General features: G+C 41.2%; 1 protein-coding gene across 3 annotated transcripts; it reads left to right on the top strand.

The window, feature by feature from the left end:
* The first annotated feature begins 397 nt into the window (after positions 1–397).
* Positions 398–13,922, top strand: MFSD1 (major facilitator superfamily domain containing 1). 3 transcript variants are annotated; one of them, XM_065640281.1, is made up of 17 exons: positions 398–551; positions 629–681; positions 1,295–1,407; positions 1,754–1,796; positions 2,362–2,429; positions 3,223–3,331; positions 4,083–4,185; positions 4,938–5,036; positions 5,800–5,911; positions 6,112–6,168; positions 6,840–6,996; positions 7,680–7,777; positions 8,096–8,208; positions 8,704–8,751; positions 9,054–9,114; positions 12,102–12,216; positions 12,482–13,922. In XM_065640281.1, the coding sequence occupies exons 1-17, from the start codon at positions 398–400 to the stop codon at positions 12,539–12,541; spliced, it is 1,563 nt and encodes a 520-aa protein (XP_065496353.1). In that variant the 3' UTR covers positions 12,542–13,922. The 3 variants fall into 3 exon arrangements, with proteins under 3 accessions (XP_065496353.1, XP_065496354.1, XP_065496355.1); XM_065640282.1 differs by lacking the exons at positions 12,102–12,216; positions 12,482–13,922 and adding an exon at positions 11,100–11,816; XM_065640283.1 differs by lacking the exons at positions 12,102–12,216; positions 12,482–13,922 and having other exon boundaries at positions 9,054–9,118.
* The last annotated feature ends 481 nt before the right edge of the window (positions 13,923–14,403 follow it).

Below are 14,403 nucleotides of genomic sequence, written 5' to 3'. Positions count from 1 at the left end.
TATTAGAGGAGCAGCCTGACCTAAAACCGAAAGGATTTACGTATCTTTAAGTTAGCTGTTGCTGACAGGATTCATTCTTTTAAGTGGTAATGACTACACTGCCCTCGCTGTACTGTGAGGTCAGTTTAGGGGCATGTTTCAGGGGGATTTTAAGTTGGTTGTGGGGTTTTTTTCACTGTTTTAACTCAGAAGCCTCATTAGTTGTAGTAAGTGGTGCTCGGGATTTTATACGTTTTCATGCGAGCGACTTTCCCGCTTCAGGCAGACGGGGCCGCTTTGAGGCGCTTTAGGCCGCACTGCCACGGCGGCCTCGGTTGCCATAGCAACCAGCCGCGGCGCACTGTGGGCCGGGCGCATTCACGTGAGCGGGGGGGGGTGTCACGTGACGGCGGGCGCGATGGCGGAGGAGGAGGAGGAGCGGGCGCTGCTGGGCCGCGATGGCGGCGGCCGCGCTGTCCCGGGCTCCCCCCGCGCCCTGCCCGCCCTCTGCGACCCGCGGCGCCTGCCGCACCGCCTCCTTGTCCTCGGCTTCATGTGCTTCCTGGGCTTCGGTGGGTGACGGGGGGGTGTGGGGGTGCCGGGCAGAGCGCCGAGGCCCCGGCGCTGAGGTGACTCCTTCTCCTTGCAGGCAGCTACTTCTGCTACGACAACCCGGCCGCTCTGCAGACGCAGGTTCAGCGGGTGAGTAGCTGCCTGGGGCACTGTCCCTGTTGCTGAGCATTTATGCTTGGGTGCTTACGCTGTGATTACCTGGAATATTGTGTCCGGTTCTGGGCCCCTCAGTTCCAGAAGGACAGGGGACTGCTGGAGAGAGTCCAGCGCAGGGCTACAAAGATGGTTAAGGGAGTGGAGCATCTCCCGTGTGAGGAAAGGCTGAGGAGCTGGGGCTCTTGAGCTTGGAGAAGAGGAGACTAAGGGGTGACCTCATTAACGTTTATAAATATATAAAGGGTGAGTGTCAGGAGGATGGAGCCAGGCTCTTCTCGGTGACAACCAGTGATAGGACAAGGGGCAGTGGGTACAAACTGGAACACAAGAGGTTCCACTTAAATATGAGAAGAAACTTCTTCCTGGTGAGGGTGCCAGAGCCTGGCCCAGGCTGCCCAGGGAGGTTGTGGAGTCTCCTTCTCTGCAGACATTCAAAACCCAGCTGGACACCTTCCTGTGTAACCTCATCTGGGTGTTCCTGCTCTGGCGGGGGGATTGGACTGGATGAGCTTTCAAGGTCCCTTCCAGTCCCTAACATTCTGTGATTCTGTAATTGCTCTTTTTAATATCCCCCTCCTTTATGTAGGATATGAAGGTGAACACGGCTCAGTTCATGTCACTCTACGCTTGGTATTCCTGGCCCAATGTGGTTCTTTGCTTCTTTGGAGGTTTTCTGATCGACAGAGTGTTTGGGATACGGTAAGTGTGGTGTTACCATCACTTATGCTCAGCGGATGGTTGAGTTAAAGTGTGTGTGAAACATGATAGTCAATAATATGACTTGTTCAATTTTTTTTTTATATGATCTAGGAATTTCTGTTGGCATAATGGAGCTTCTTTTCCTTTATGGTTTAATTAAAGTGGCTTCAAAACTACCAGTGTCTGTACTATGTTTTTTTAATGAAGCTGTCAAGCTGTGGCATGTAGTACAGAGAACTTTTATTGCATTTCAACCTCCCCTATTTTCCTTCCTCTAAATCTAATATAGTGTTTTATAGGAAGAAAACTTTTAGCTATGCATTAAGTAGTTTTATTTTTCTTACAGGTTGGGCACTATAATATTTAGTGTCTTTGTTTGTGTCGGGCAGGTAAGTGCAATTGAGAGGGTGAAGGATGATATGTGTCTGAAACATCTCTTCGAGGGGTGGAGTGGGGAAAAAAGGCCAAATGGCTTCTGGCTTTGTGTGTATTTCAGATGGGAGTAGGCAAAGAGAACTGAAATGGGAGAACCCTGAATTGTGTTGAAGTAACTTGGAACGGATGGGGTGACTGGGAACGGATGGGGTAACTGGGGACCTCAAAGGATGAGTGAAATAAGAATGTGAAGGAAGCGAATGTTTTATCTGTCTGATGTGAAGCTACCATGTAGGTGTGTTGGGGCAGGGTGTGAGGATAAAGGTGAAGAACGGCTTGAGTCTCAAGGTGTTTTCTGAGTGCGGTTTGGGGGGGGCAGGTTGGGTGTTGCCAGCAGGATGAGGCATAGAGGGAGCAAAGGCGAAAAGCTGGGGGTAGGACGTATAGTAGTAGCAGCAGCTATGAAGTATTTCTGCGGGTCTGGGAAGGGAAATATACTTTTCTTTCTGTTGTGAGAGGGTTTTAGTTCCATACTTCAAGGATAAAATTACATTTTTTCCTTAAATATTTATCTGGCAGGTGATTTTTGCTTTGGGAGCACTACTTAATGCTTTCTGGCTGATGGACGCAGGCAGATTCATATTTGGGTAAGTCCAGAAGAGAACAGCATGTGCTCTCTGAGGTAAGGACCATCTTCTGTGTCCTAGAAAACTGCTACTGTGTTTCCACTCAGAGACAAAATTGTTGGATTTGGGGGCATTTATGAAGTTGAGACGTACAAGACCTTCAGTCAGATTTCCAGTCTAATTTACAGTTAGAAAACAAAAGATAGGACTTTGCAGGTCTTACTGAGTTCAGGAATTATGAAGCTACCCAAATAAAGACATGCAGTGAGCTGTTAAAACGGTTAGTCCTCCTTTTCTCTTAATTCTTACTTTCCTGGGTAAAAAGAACTCTTAGCGACAACAAAGAGAACAGGGCTCCTGTGGTGGCAAGAAATGAGGGCAAATGTCAAATTGTGAATGTGCCACAGCATAAAAATGTTAGAAAATCTGACCAACTGTATTGGGGGATGGGCAGATGACTCAGTTAAATTCAGATTCCAGGTAAAGTATCTGCTTTTGGTTTTGTTTAGGTCGGGATCGTACCACTCAGTTCTTTAATGCAGAAGAGAAATGAGAAGCTTCTCCCTATTGACTTAATTTCTGTAAATGACCGAGGGCAATTATAATCACTTGTAGGCTACTTAAAATACTTTGCACTCTTAATTATTCTTAAAACACTGCAATTGTCTTGTGAATTGTCTTCAAATCACCTTGCAAATATGCATTAGATCTACCTGCACATAGAGAAATTTCTCTGCTATGCTGCCAGCAACTGATGGATTGCTTCGTGTTGCAGTTAACGGTGTTTTCTTTCGTGCCTTCCTTCTTTTTTTAGAATAGGCGGAGAGTCCTTAGCGGTGGCACAAAACACGTACGCAGTCAGTTGGTTTAAAGGCAAGGAGTTAAACCTTGTGTTTGGATTACAGCTAAGCATGGCCAGAATCGTAAGTGTGAAACTGGATGGCTTTAATTCGTGGACTTTTAAGGTGTGCGCAGCATTTCTCATGCTCCCTGGAGAGTTTAAATGACGTTTAAAGTGTTAAAAATGTGTGGTAAATAGGCAAGAGATACACAGGGAAAAGGGTTAATAAGATTTCTGAGAACCTGTCAAACTTCCACAGCATCCTGTGATACCTTCAACCATGGAGGGTATTTTCCTCGGTACAAGAGTGTGAGCTGGTCACGGCTGGGTCTGGTTTGATGTTGAAGCTGTTGCTAATTAGCAGTTGCCTTATCTCAGCTGAACTGTAGTTAATTGTGTGTTGTTAGCCTTGGGAGTGAGTCTGTTCTCTGGGGGGAGGGGGGGAAGAAAAAATAGAAGTGCTTTTTCCTGATGCCTCTCAGGTGGGAATCCCGTTTTCTCTAACATGTGGTATTAAATTCAACTCAGTTTATGAGCTAATGCAGTGTATGATGTGGATTTTGTGGCATTTCTAATGTCTCCATCTAAACACTGTTAGAATTGTACAAAATTTCAGATAGTGATGGTATAGTGTTGTCACAATGGTTAATTTATTACAAACACTGACCAAACTAGCAGGGAATAATTTTATCATTGTTGCTGGTGGTTTATGGTCCCTGTGTAGCATCTTAGTTAGTTTTAAACACTGTTCAGTAAGCAGTCTGTCTAATGTTCTTTTCGAATTAATACAATTGTGAAATACATTCTTCTTCACGTGAGTCTGTTCTGCCTAGGGGAGCACAGTGAACATGAACATCATGGGATGGATTTACTCGAGAGTTCGAGATCTTCTGGGCTATACTGGTCCCAGTACTCTTGGCTTAACTCTCATGATAGGTCAGTAATATTTTGAATTGATGTCACCTGCTGTTTGAGGCTTCTCGATTTGAACAGCATGCGTACAGGCTAATGATTTCTTACTAACTTGAAAGCAGGACGAATATATTTGAGATTAGGAAAAGCAATTCAAATAGTGTTAGTATTGATGGCTAATATTCTTCTGGAGAGTGTATGATTACTGCATCTGATAATATGCCGTGTGATTTTTGTGGCTGCCAAATTCAAGTTTGTATCTTATGGAGATGAAACATTTAACATGCTTTGAGTAAGAGACAGACTTGAAAAATTTTCTGAAGGGCATCGTGGCAAAGCTGGTTTGTGGTTGTCTGTGTAACAGTGAAATTTCAGCTCCCTCTGGATCTGTGTTCTCTTCCTTCAGAGCTGTGGGTATTAATTATGGCCCTGGTGTTGTTAACAAGGCTCAGGTTTTATTTCTGTGGTTACAAGGTACAAATAAGGAGCTTGGCTCTGCCGAGTGGTGGTAATGTTTTAAATAAAATAAATGTAGCTCTATGTTTGTACTCCAGTTCAAGGCAGATGTCTCATGTGGCAGGCTTCAGTATTTATTACACTTTTTTATTTAATACACCTTACTCCTTGAGTTGTATAACTGTTGATTCCTGTACATAAGAGATGCTGGTGTTAAACTTAGTTTGTATCAGATAGGTAAAGATACACTACACTAAGTGTGTTTAAAAGCCAAATTGCTACTTGAGTCACCAACTAAATGTTGTGTTGCCTCCTTGCAGGCGGTGTAACGTGTCTCTTCTCGCTGGGCTGCGCGTTAATCCTCGCTTACCTGGACAGGAGAGCGGAGAAGCTCCTTTGTAAAGAACAGGGGAAGACAGGTGAGTGGGGTGGCTGAACCTGCCCCGGGCTTCATTCTTCGATCCGTAACAGACCCTTCCAGTTACTGTGTGCATGTTTGCATTTTATGTAATTCAGTGGCTGCTGCTTAATATCTTTTTCACAGTTACAGCTTTAATCATAATTGTTAGTTCATTTTTATATCAGTAGGAAATTTTACAGTTTTAAACACCAGTTTACAGGCAGATGCACTGTCTGCTTCGTTTATAGAGCATGTGGAGAGCCTCCCAGTTCACACCAATTTGACCTGTGCCATTGCCACTGGTACTTTGTTTTGTTGGAATTGGTCTCGTTCCCTTTAATAGGTGTGCAAAACCTTGCAGCTCTTCCCCATCGGTGTGTGGTGGGTTGAGTTTTCTGTGTGGGAGAGTTTAGACCAATTAAAAATAAACTGAATTTGAGACCCAAGTAAGAGCGTATAACGTGAGGCTTCAGACATGAACTTTGCTGATTAACCATCTCCTTGAAATAGTGGTTTGTGTTTAATTCTGCTGCAAAAGACTTTCAGAGGCTTCAGAGAACTTGCACATCCAGCTTAATGTAGGAGAGACGATTTGTTCTTGGCTTTGGCGCTGTTGATTTAGGGCTTATGTGTTCTTAACTGACTCCGCTGTGTGAACTTTAAACAAGAGAGTAGATGGTGACAGGAATATGTCCTGTGGTCATCTCGATGTTTATTCGGTGTGGCTGAATTTCAGATTTCTTACGCTGACTGAAACTGTGTTGTTTCTTGTCCCGCTCCAGGTGAAGTGATCAAGCTGACGGATGTGAAGGACTTCTCCTTGTCTTTGTGGCTTATATTTGTCATCTGTGTCTGCTACTATGCAGCGGTTTTTCCTTTCATTGGACTTGGAAAGTAAGTGTCTCTCACTTATTTAGCTGTTCCCTTTGAATTTGGCTAGAGGTGCAGGGATCCCTGTGACAGGATGCTTATGACAAAGGTAAATAGCTCTATTTCATGTTTTTCTGTAAACTACGTCTTTACTTTGTCTAGCTTAATTTTTCTTTCATGTCACGCAATTGTGCATTTTTCTGATTTTTTTTTTTTTTCTTCAGAGTTTTCTTTATCGAGAAATTCAGATTCTCATCTCAAGAAGCAAGCGCAATTAACAGGTATATTGTGGTTGACTTCATGAGTAAGCAATTAACAGGTATATTGTGGTTGATTTACCAAATGTGCTGCTGTGTTCTGGGGGTGCCTGTATCTCACCACGTGGGAGGAAGTTTGGGATCTACTCTTGCAGGTGGTGACTTGTATTTAAGTGGACACAGACTTCATGTGGCCCAAGGAATAATTGGGACATGTGGGTATATTTTAAATAGAAATACCTTAGATGTTCACATTGAAGAATTGGAAAGAAAAGGCTCTGTCTGAAGGGTGTTATTTTGGTATTTGGTGATTTCCCTCCGAGTGATAGAAATAGTTAATAGCAGCACTAAGTGAGCTAAATTTTCCTAGTTTAAAGATGAATTTGTGATGTGGCAAAAAACCCCCACAAAACACCAACCACAACAACAGAACACTTGCTGGTATATGATTCAAAGAGCTCTGAGTATGTCATGATTTCCTTGGATATTGAATGTTTTCATGTCCTCAGACCTTTTGGGAATTTTGAGTTGTGGATTCTGTTGTCTGGGATTTTTTTGTGTGTGTGTGCAGTTTTTCTTATTGCCTCACTGGTGACAAGGGAATATGTTTTATCTGGAGACACCAGTATTGTGTAACAGCCAAAGCTGTCCATGGCTAGCTGGTGTTCAGTTCTCTTATTTTTATTCTTTTGTAGTATTGTGTATATCATATCAGCACCCATGTCCCCAGTCTTTGGTCTCCTGGTGGATAAAGTTGGAAAGAATATCATCTGGGTTTTATGTGCTGTCGTAACTACACTGGCTTCTCATATTATGTTGGCTTTTACCTTCTGGAACCCGTGGATAGCAATGGTAACTAATTCTCTGAGACTCGTAGCTAAATATGATAAGAAATGGAGTTGATGATGAATTATTCTGCGTAATTTGCCACTGCTATCTGAGTGTTCAGGCAGTCCTCAAAACCTATTCTGATATCTGTGGCTTTAAGAAGGATATATAATACTATGTGAAACTGAGTTTAAAACTAAAGATGGTGAAAAAGCAAAGAATGCACAATACAGGCAAAACTACCGTGAGGTGTCTGCAGCCACTTTCAGTGATTTTAAACTGTCTCTGACATGCTATATTGGATAGTGGTAAGATCTTTGGTATTGATTTCCCTGTCCTAGGGCAGATTCCCTGAGAAATTGTATCTGAACCTCAGGTTTACCCACTTAAATACAGCACTCACCAGCGTATCCGGGTTAAAAGTGGGGTCCTTGTTTTTCAGGTATTTTTCTTTGCCTCCGGATATTCAAGTCAGGCTCTTTACTTGATGCCAGTTAAATAGGATTTAGTTTGTGGGTCATTCCTGGATAAAATTATCTTTCTGTCTAAATGTGCATATTTATTTAGAACCAGATTGCAAAACCTGTTACTTTAACTCTTCCCGTTTGGGAGAAAAGGGAAAGCCAACATGTTAATTTGTTAGAACCTTACAGCAAAAATGCATCTCATCTAGCATCTCTTTCTGTGTTTCTTATTTATTTCACCAGTGTTTGCTCGGAGTGGCCTACTCGCTGCTGGCCTGTGCCTTGTGGCCCATGGTGGCCTTTGTTGTCCCCGAACACCAGCTGGGAACTGCGTACGGCTTGTAAGTACTTATGTCTGTCTGTCTGTCCTGCTCTGCAGCGACCGTGTCTTGATACCAATATTGAACCACTGCATATGGAGCAGTTCTAACACGTTAACGATTAATAACTCCTCCAAGTTCCATCTGGAGGGAAATCTTATGTAGTTTCAGGATGTGTGTGTGTGGTAGATGCACAGAAACTTCCGCAAAAATGCGGAGTCGCCACTGTCGTATGTCATAACAAACGGGGAGAAGTTCATCTCATTGTTCAGTGCCACTAACGGTGTTTTCTGTCCAAATAAGTTTCTGCTCAGCGGTAATGCTTTGTTTCCGTGTTAGCATGCAGTCTATCCAGAACCTGGGGCTGGCAATTATTGCCATAGCAGCTGGGATGATTCTGGACACAAGAGGATACTTGTTTCTTGAAGTCTTCTTCTGTGCTTGTGTTTGCTGTAAGTATTAACAACATTGAAAATGGATTCTGTACTTTCAGGAAGCTTTATTAGGCTTTTTTCTTAATATTTCCTGTAAAACAATAATAACTCCTTTCTTATGCTTAGATAGAGGTTTCACTTGGGACAACGTTGAAAGTAACTCAGGCCTAGTGAAGCATTTTGTGGTTTTCTTGAAGCAATTTGGTGGAAGTAGTTTCAGTGTTTTGAAAAAAAATGAAGAGTAGAAGGGTAGGCGAATGATACTCTTCAAGGCTTTGTTTATGAAGGCTGTTATTAATATAACTAAAACTAAAATCTTTTCTGAGTTACCATGCTACTTAGGACCACAGTGGAGCTTTCAAAAGTAATTAAGAGATGCTGCTGGCAAAAATCTCCACTCAGTTACAACTGTCATGAAAAATCCTACTTGTTGCTTAGTTGTATGTTCAAGCTGTTCTTCTGTTGTTGTAAATTTATTGTCATCTAAAACGTCTTTTTTTTTTTTTTTTTTAGTGTCACTAATAGCTGTAGTCATGCTGTACTTTGTGAATCACTTCACCGGTAGGTGTTTTCAGCTTCTCTTGACATCTGTTTTTATTGTAATTCTTGAAGTTACCAAGCTGGTAACTTCAGGTGGAGTTGTAGGGTCTTGTGGCAGGTGCTGTAGCTCGTGGCTTTGATACCAGGAGCATCTCTGCATGAGGCTGGTCCTTGTAACATCATCTTCGCTGCTGCTGTAGTGCGTAAAATTCCTCCACTGATCTGTCGTGTGCTCCGAGAATGTCTGTAGTGAGGTGCGATATCCAGGATATAATAGAAGAAGATCGATTTTGATAAGTTTCAAAGTGCATATTCTGTTGCAGGTGGCGATCTCAACTGGTCTGCAAAGAAAAGGGAAAAATTGCAAAAAGTAGCTGCAACCGAGTAAGTATAAAGAACAACAAAGAACAGTGTCCTTATGAAATGTTTAACATGAACTAATTAAGTAGATGATTGTCTGAAGTCAGTCTCTTCGGTAGGTCTGCCATTTGTATTGAATGTTTGTTCTTTCTTACCAGTTGGTACCAGGATTTCATATTCCTGCCTCCTGTGAGTGAATAATTAGAGGAAGCAGCAATTAACCAGGTGTCATTTCCTAGCACTCTTTCTTGCTGTTTTTCTTCAATGACCTTCCAACTGAGTGGAACCGAAATGTGTTTAAAAAATGTTGTATTGCTTGTTTAAAAAAGTGCTTTATTTACATGGTGGGTACCTGACCCAGTCAGCACAAACCTGACCTGGGTTTAATGTCAGGTAATGCACGGACCAATTATTTTTAAGTGTCCTTAAAAGCTGGATCTCTCTTTGGAAGACACTACACTCCAGTCGCATCCCCTTCACTTTCCACTTGCTCCTCTTACTCTTTTATTTAGAATTTTTAATTCAACTTGTCTCTGAAAATCGTGGCTTGAACCTAAATTGCAGCGCTAATGTGAAACTCAGTTTGTGGTCAGATCTGTGTCATAAATGTTATTGATTACAATGGAAAGTTTCCATTTTTAGAGAGAAAATGGGGCAGGGCTATTTCAGTAAAGTGGAATCCATTTCCTTTAAAAGGAAACTGAACACTTGAGGTGGGCTTAGGGCAGAAATTACTCCAATAGGCAAATGTTGACAATTTCATCCAAGTAAGCAAATTTAATTTTGCGGGAGACTTGAATGTCTTGCTTTCTTCTCTACAGAAATAAGTACAGTGATGCTTTTCAGCATAACAACTTTAAAAATACTCTTCCTTGGTTTGAGTGGCTTAGTTTGTCTTGATGACCTTGTTGAACATGATGCTTCTAGTAGTGTTGCAGCACCTAAAAATTGTGTTACCTTCTCCTAGTTCTAATTAGTGCTGTGAGGATTGAAAAAGTGCCTTGGAGAATGTAATGTCAATGGGGATAACGTCTTAGTTAATTTATTGATTATTCTTTTAATGTATTTAAAGCAAGTGTTTAATTTGCTTAAGGGTACAACTCAGTCTCTAAGAAATCTGAGGTTTTGCTTTTCTGATTTGAGTTTGTTTTGGTGAGAATGTGACAGAACTGCTGGAGAGGGCAGAGTATATTGCATTTTGTGACTCTGGTCACAGCTCAACATTTGTCACGTGAAAGAAGGTGAATGTGCAGCCGTGTCCCAGCTTCCACCAGAACATCTGTAGAATTCAAGCCACTTGTCTGTGAACAGCACTGATTTTTTTTTTTTTTTCTTTTGAAATACTTTCTATTCTGACCTAATTCAGCTCAGCAAGTCTCTTCACATCTTTAAGTTCATTTGCCTGTAATGTTGTTGGAATTCTTTACTTTTTTTTTAATAGGTAACTACATTTCATCTGCAGATATTCTACATCTCGCAGCTTATATATAAGTTTGTTCCAGATAAATATTTTGTTAATGAAACATTTCTTATAGACGGATTTTATGGATTTCTCTAGAACTAGGCTTGTAAGTGTCCATGTGGTGATACTTCAGTTAGACTTGAGAAAGACAAAAACACTTGTCAACAAGGTCTGGCCAGGTGACTTGTGGTGGGGTGTAACGTGGGTTTGGCTCTTGTCCAAATTTGTGGGCTTGTTACACATCAGGGAAGCTCAAGGAAACCAAAACCTCACCAGACATGGTGAGCACGATGGCTTAGTTGTGATGTGTCATCCTTGGGCCAAAAGGTCACAGCCAGTTTTAAATACAACAACAACAAAAAAGCCTCATACCCAGGAGCAAAGGAGTTTGGTGTCCAAACAGAGCTGCTCTTTGCTCTGCCTGGCCGTGGGGTGCGGAACGCGCCTAGAATGTCCTGTGAATTTGGCTCTGTATTAGCGTGTGCTGTGGGGTACAGTGTCTTAGAACAATGTTTTTCAGTAATTTTTATTACAATATTTTTTGCAGAAAAGAAATTTGAATAGCAAATACCATCCAGAAGTGGGGAGCATTTGATCAGCATCATGTCAACTTGAAGAATTCTAGTTTTTAGTTGGGTGGTCAGCACTGGACAGGAGTCCTTTGGAAAACCTCCAGCATGTTAAGTTTGTTTTCCAAGAAATGGCCGAATTTTCTGCTTTGTAAACAGTTTTAACTAGTGCCAAATCATCTCTTAATTTGAACAGAATGGGTTTACAGTGTGTCTTACCTCGTTTAAGCTCTGTCGCGGGAGCAGGTACTCTGCAATCCAAGACAAACGCGGTCAGCTTAAGATAAAGCGTAGTATTAAGTATCTTCTATGTGCAGCGTGATGGTTTTGCTGGGGGTGGAGATTTCTTAACGTAACAGCACTTTATGTTCTGTAATAAGGCTCGGTGCCCTACAGAGCTTAGAAACGGGTCCCTATTACTGCCTTTGTCATGGTCTTAATGCAAAACTCTGTCTTAAACTGAGTGTATTTAGAGCTCTGTTCAGTCCTGTTACTCTTCAAGACTTAAGTGGAAAATGAGCAACAAGGTTCTGCTCAAATCTTGCCTCCTTTGCAGGAGACTGCTGTTAATTCTGAAGGCTGCTGAGCAGTCTTTTGTTTGCTTGCTTTGACGATTGATTCTTTTTTGTATTGTAATCTTTATTATAAGGAGTGAAAGCTTGTTTAATAAAGAGGTAGTAAAAGTTGTTACAAAAGCTCACTGGGCATGTCGTAATCTGTGAAAAGCAAAAGGTTTATCTTTCTATGAAAGTCTTGGAATCTAAATAAAAGGAAACGGCAGAAAACAGCCTCTCTCTTTCTTTACGCGGAATTAGAGTAATCCATACACATCTTAGTCTCGTTTAATCTGATATCAAGTCTCCATCTATAAACATTACAAGCTTATTCTAGTTATTAAAAATAAAACTGCATACACAAGATAAAGTTGCTGGGGTTTGCACTCCAGAGTGCAAATACCTTAAACCAATTTTCTTTTCCAGAGCAGAAGAACAAGAGAGACTCAGACGTCAAAATGAAGATGTCTTGGCTAAATTACAGCCAAAACCCGATGACTTTAGTTTAAGGAATAAATACCTCTCCAAACTAGGCGCTCAGGTATTAATAACAAAGTAGAGGGGTTTTAGTAACTAAGAATAGAACAATTAGATGTTTCTTTTAAGAACTTATTGTTTCAAATAGCCAACAAATCAACCTCTGATTAAAATGCTAAATGTGTGCTTATTCTCAAAAATGAAGTCTCACCAATGGTAATTAAAAATCTAATGAAGAAAATGGAAATGAATCAATGGCTGGCAAACCAAACAAGTCGAGGAGCAGACTTATTATGATGCATGATTTCTTAATTTTATTTTTTTTGCAGCTACCAGATAATTATTCTTCCTGTTTATCGACAATGGTACACAGAAGCGTGTTGAAATAGCATCTTGCCCCACTGAAGTTCCCAGTACACAAAACCTTGTTTCCAGTACTGACAGCTACTGCAGCGAAAGCAGAAGGACGCCCCGCGCTTTTCTGCAAGCCCAGATCCTATTTTTAAAATACTTGGCTTAAGCTCCCCCTCTGCACTGTGGGTAATTAACATAGATACCAATGAAGAATCATCTGGCTGTTTATTTGAACCCTGAGCTATGTACTACACCCTCCTGTCTGAAATACTCAGTGAGTAGCTCGAGTTAATAGCAAAGACTTGACTTCTTCAACGATGTGTGAAATGTGAAAGCTTCGTTTTGGTAATCGCTGTAAAATGAGCCCCGATGTCGGGATGGGTTATACAGCTCCTCAAGTTGGACAGCTTGGTTACCATCTTGGAAATGGTCTGTTTCATTTTTCTTACAGAAAAGATTGAAGAAAGATTACTTTTTTGTTTTGGTCCAAGCAAATATTTCAGAGGAAAGCAGATTATGTAATTTCAGTGTTACAGTTCAGAAAGTGCTGACCCTGGAATTTAACACCAGGTCACAGGCTTAGCAATAAACCTCGTGTAAGTCCTGGTTAATGTGAAAATTGATGTATTTTTAGGAGGTTGCAGCTAAAAATGGTGAAAAGAGTTAAATGCAAGAACTGAAGTTGGGCATTCAGTGGAAAAATGTTCAGATTTCATAATGAAATTTAACGCTTTTCCCTAATTTCAGTGAAGGGCTTGTTGCTGAACAGCTGGTTCCCAGTAACTCCTGCAGAGAGATTTTTCCTGGTTTTTGTTACACATAAAGACTCGCTTATGTAATTGGACAAACTATGCCTAAACTAAGCTAATCTCACTTTAAAAGGCAAGAGCATCTGGTTTCTGGAGCTGGAATTGCTGCCATACAGGTAGAAGTTCAAGTGCAGAGGGTGGGTGAGTTTCCTTGGCTGATTTCAGGGAGTCCTCGTGTGCCACAAGATGCTAAGAGCCTTCGGCTAATTAATTGCCTGACTGCAAAGAAGGTAGTTTATCATCATAATGTTACATTATACCTCCATTATTTTTCTACGTGCACTAATTTACATAGAACTTCTGGAACTTATGGTTTTAAGATTTTTTTTTTTTAAAGATACTTTTCAGTGGAGATTTCTTTCATGTTCCTGAAAGATGAAGATTATCTTCCTGAAAGACTAAGCCAGGGCTAGTTTGGTCAATAGTTCTGAAGAACACTCTAGGAAAATTAAGTAGCAGGTTGTGAACTATGCTGAGCTCACTGCCCAAGAGGAGCAGTATGCTGACCTGGGATATTTAGAATTTTTATTGGTGCTTTCTGTGCTCCTTTTGAGAACCAAACACCATAGGCTCTGAGGATGGTTGATCCAAGCTGGTTTATTTTTCCCTTGTAGACTTGTGAATTTTTGGTCTTTTTAAATAAAAGCTTTAAATGGAAGCTCGCACCTGTATTTTTCCTTACCTGGCTGTTTAGTGATACGTCATTGCCCTTGGTGGTTGTTGAGACTTATACATAAATATTTTTTTTTTTTTTTTTAAAACAAGCATGACTTCTGCTTTCCCCTGAGAAATAAGTGGAGTTGCTGGGGAAGTGTATCTTTGAGGATCCAAAGGCAAAGTTTCCCCGAGTTCCCTCCACCGATGGGTTGATGCATTTTTCTTTCGTGGAGAGGGATTTAGATTCTTGTTCTTCTGTCGCTCTTCATCTCCTTCAGCTGCCTGCTTCTCTAATCCTGACATGTTGTGGTTGCAGGTGACTCTTCTGCTGTTGCCTCTAGGTTGGCATTTTGCATGTGACATGATGGTAACTGTGAACTTAATGTCTTGTTGAAACTTTATATTTTTTGTTCCTAAATTCTGTGTACTGT

The sequence above is a fragment of the Caloenas nicobarica genome, chromosome 8 (assembly GCF_036013445.1).
Source record: "Caloenas nicobarica isolate bCalNic1 chromosome 8, bCalNic1.hap1, whole genome shotgun sequence".
Lineage (NCBI taxonomy): Eukaryota > Metazoa > Chordata > Aves > Columbiformes > Columbidae > Caloenas > Caloenas nicobarica.
This window is presented reverse-complemented; position numbering and strand designations above follow the sequence as displayed.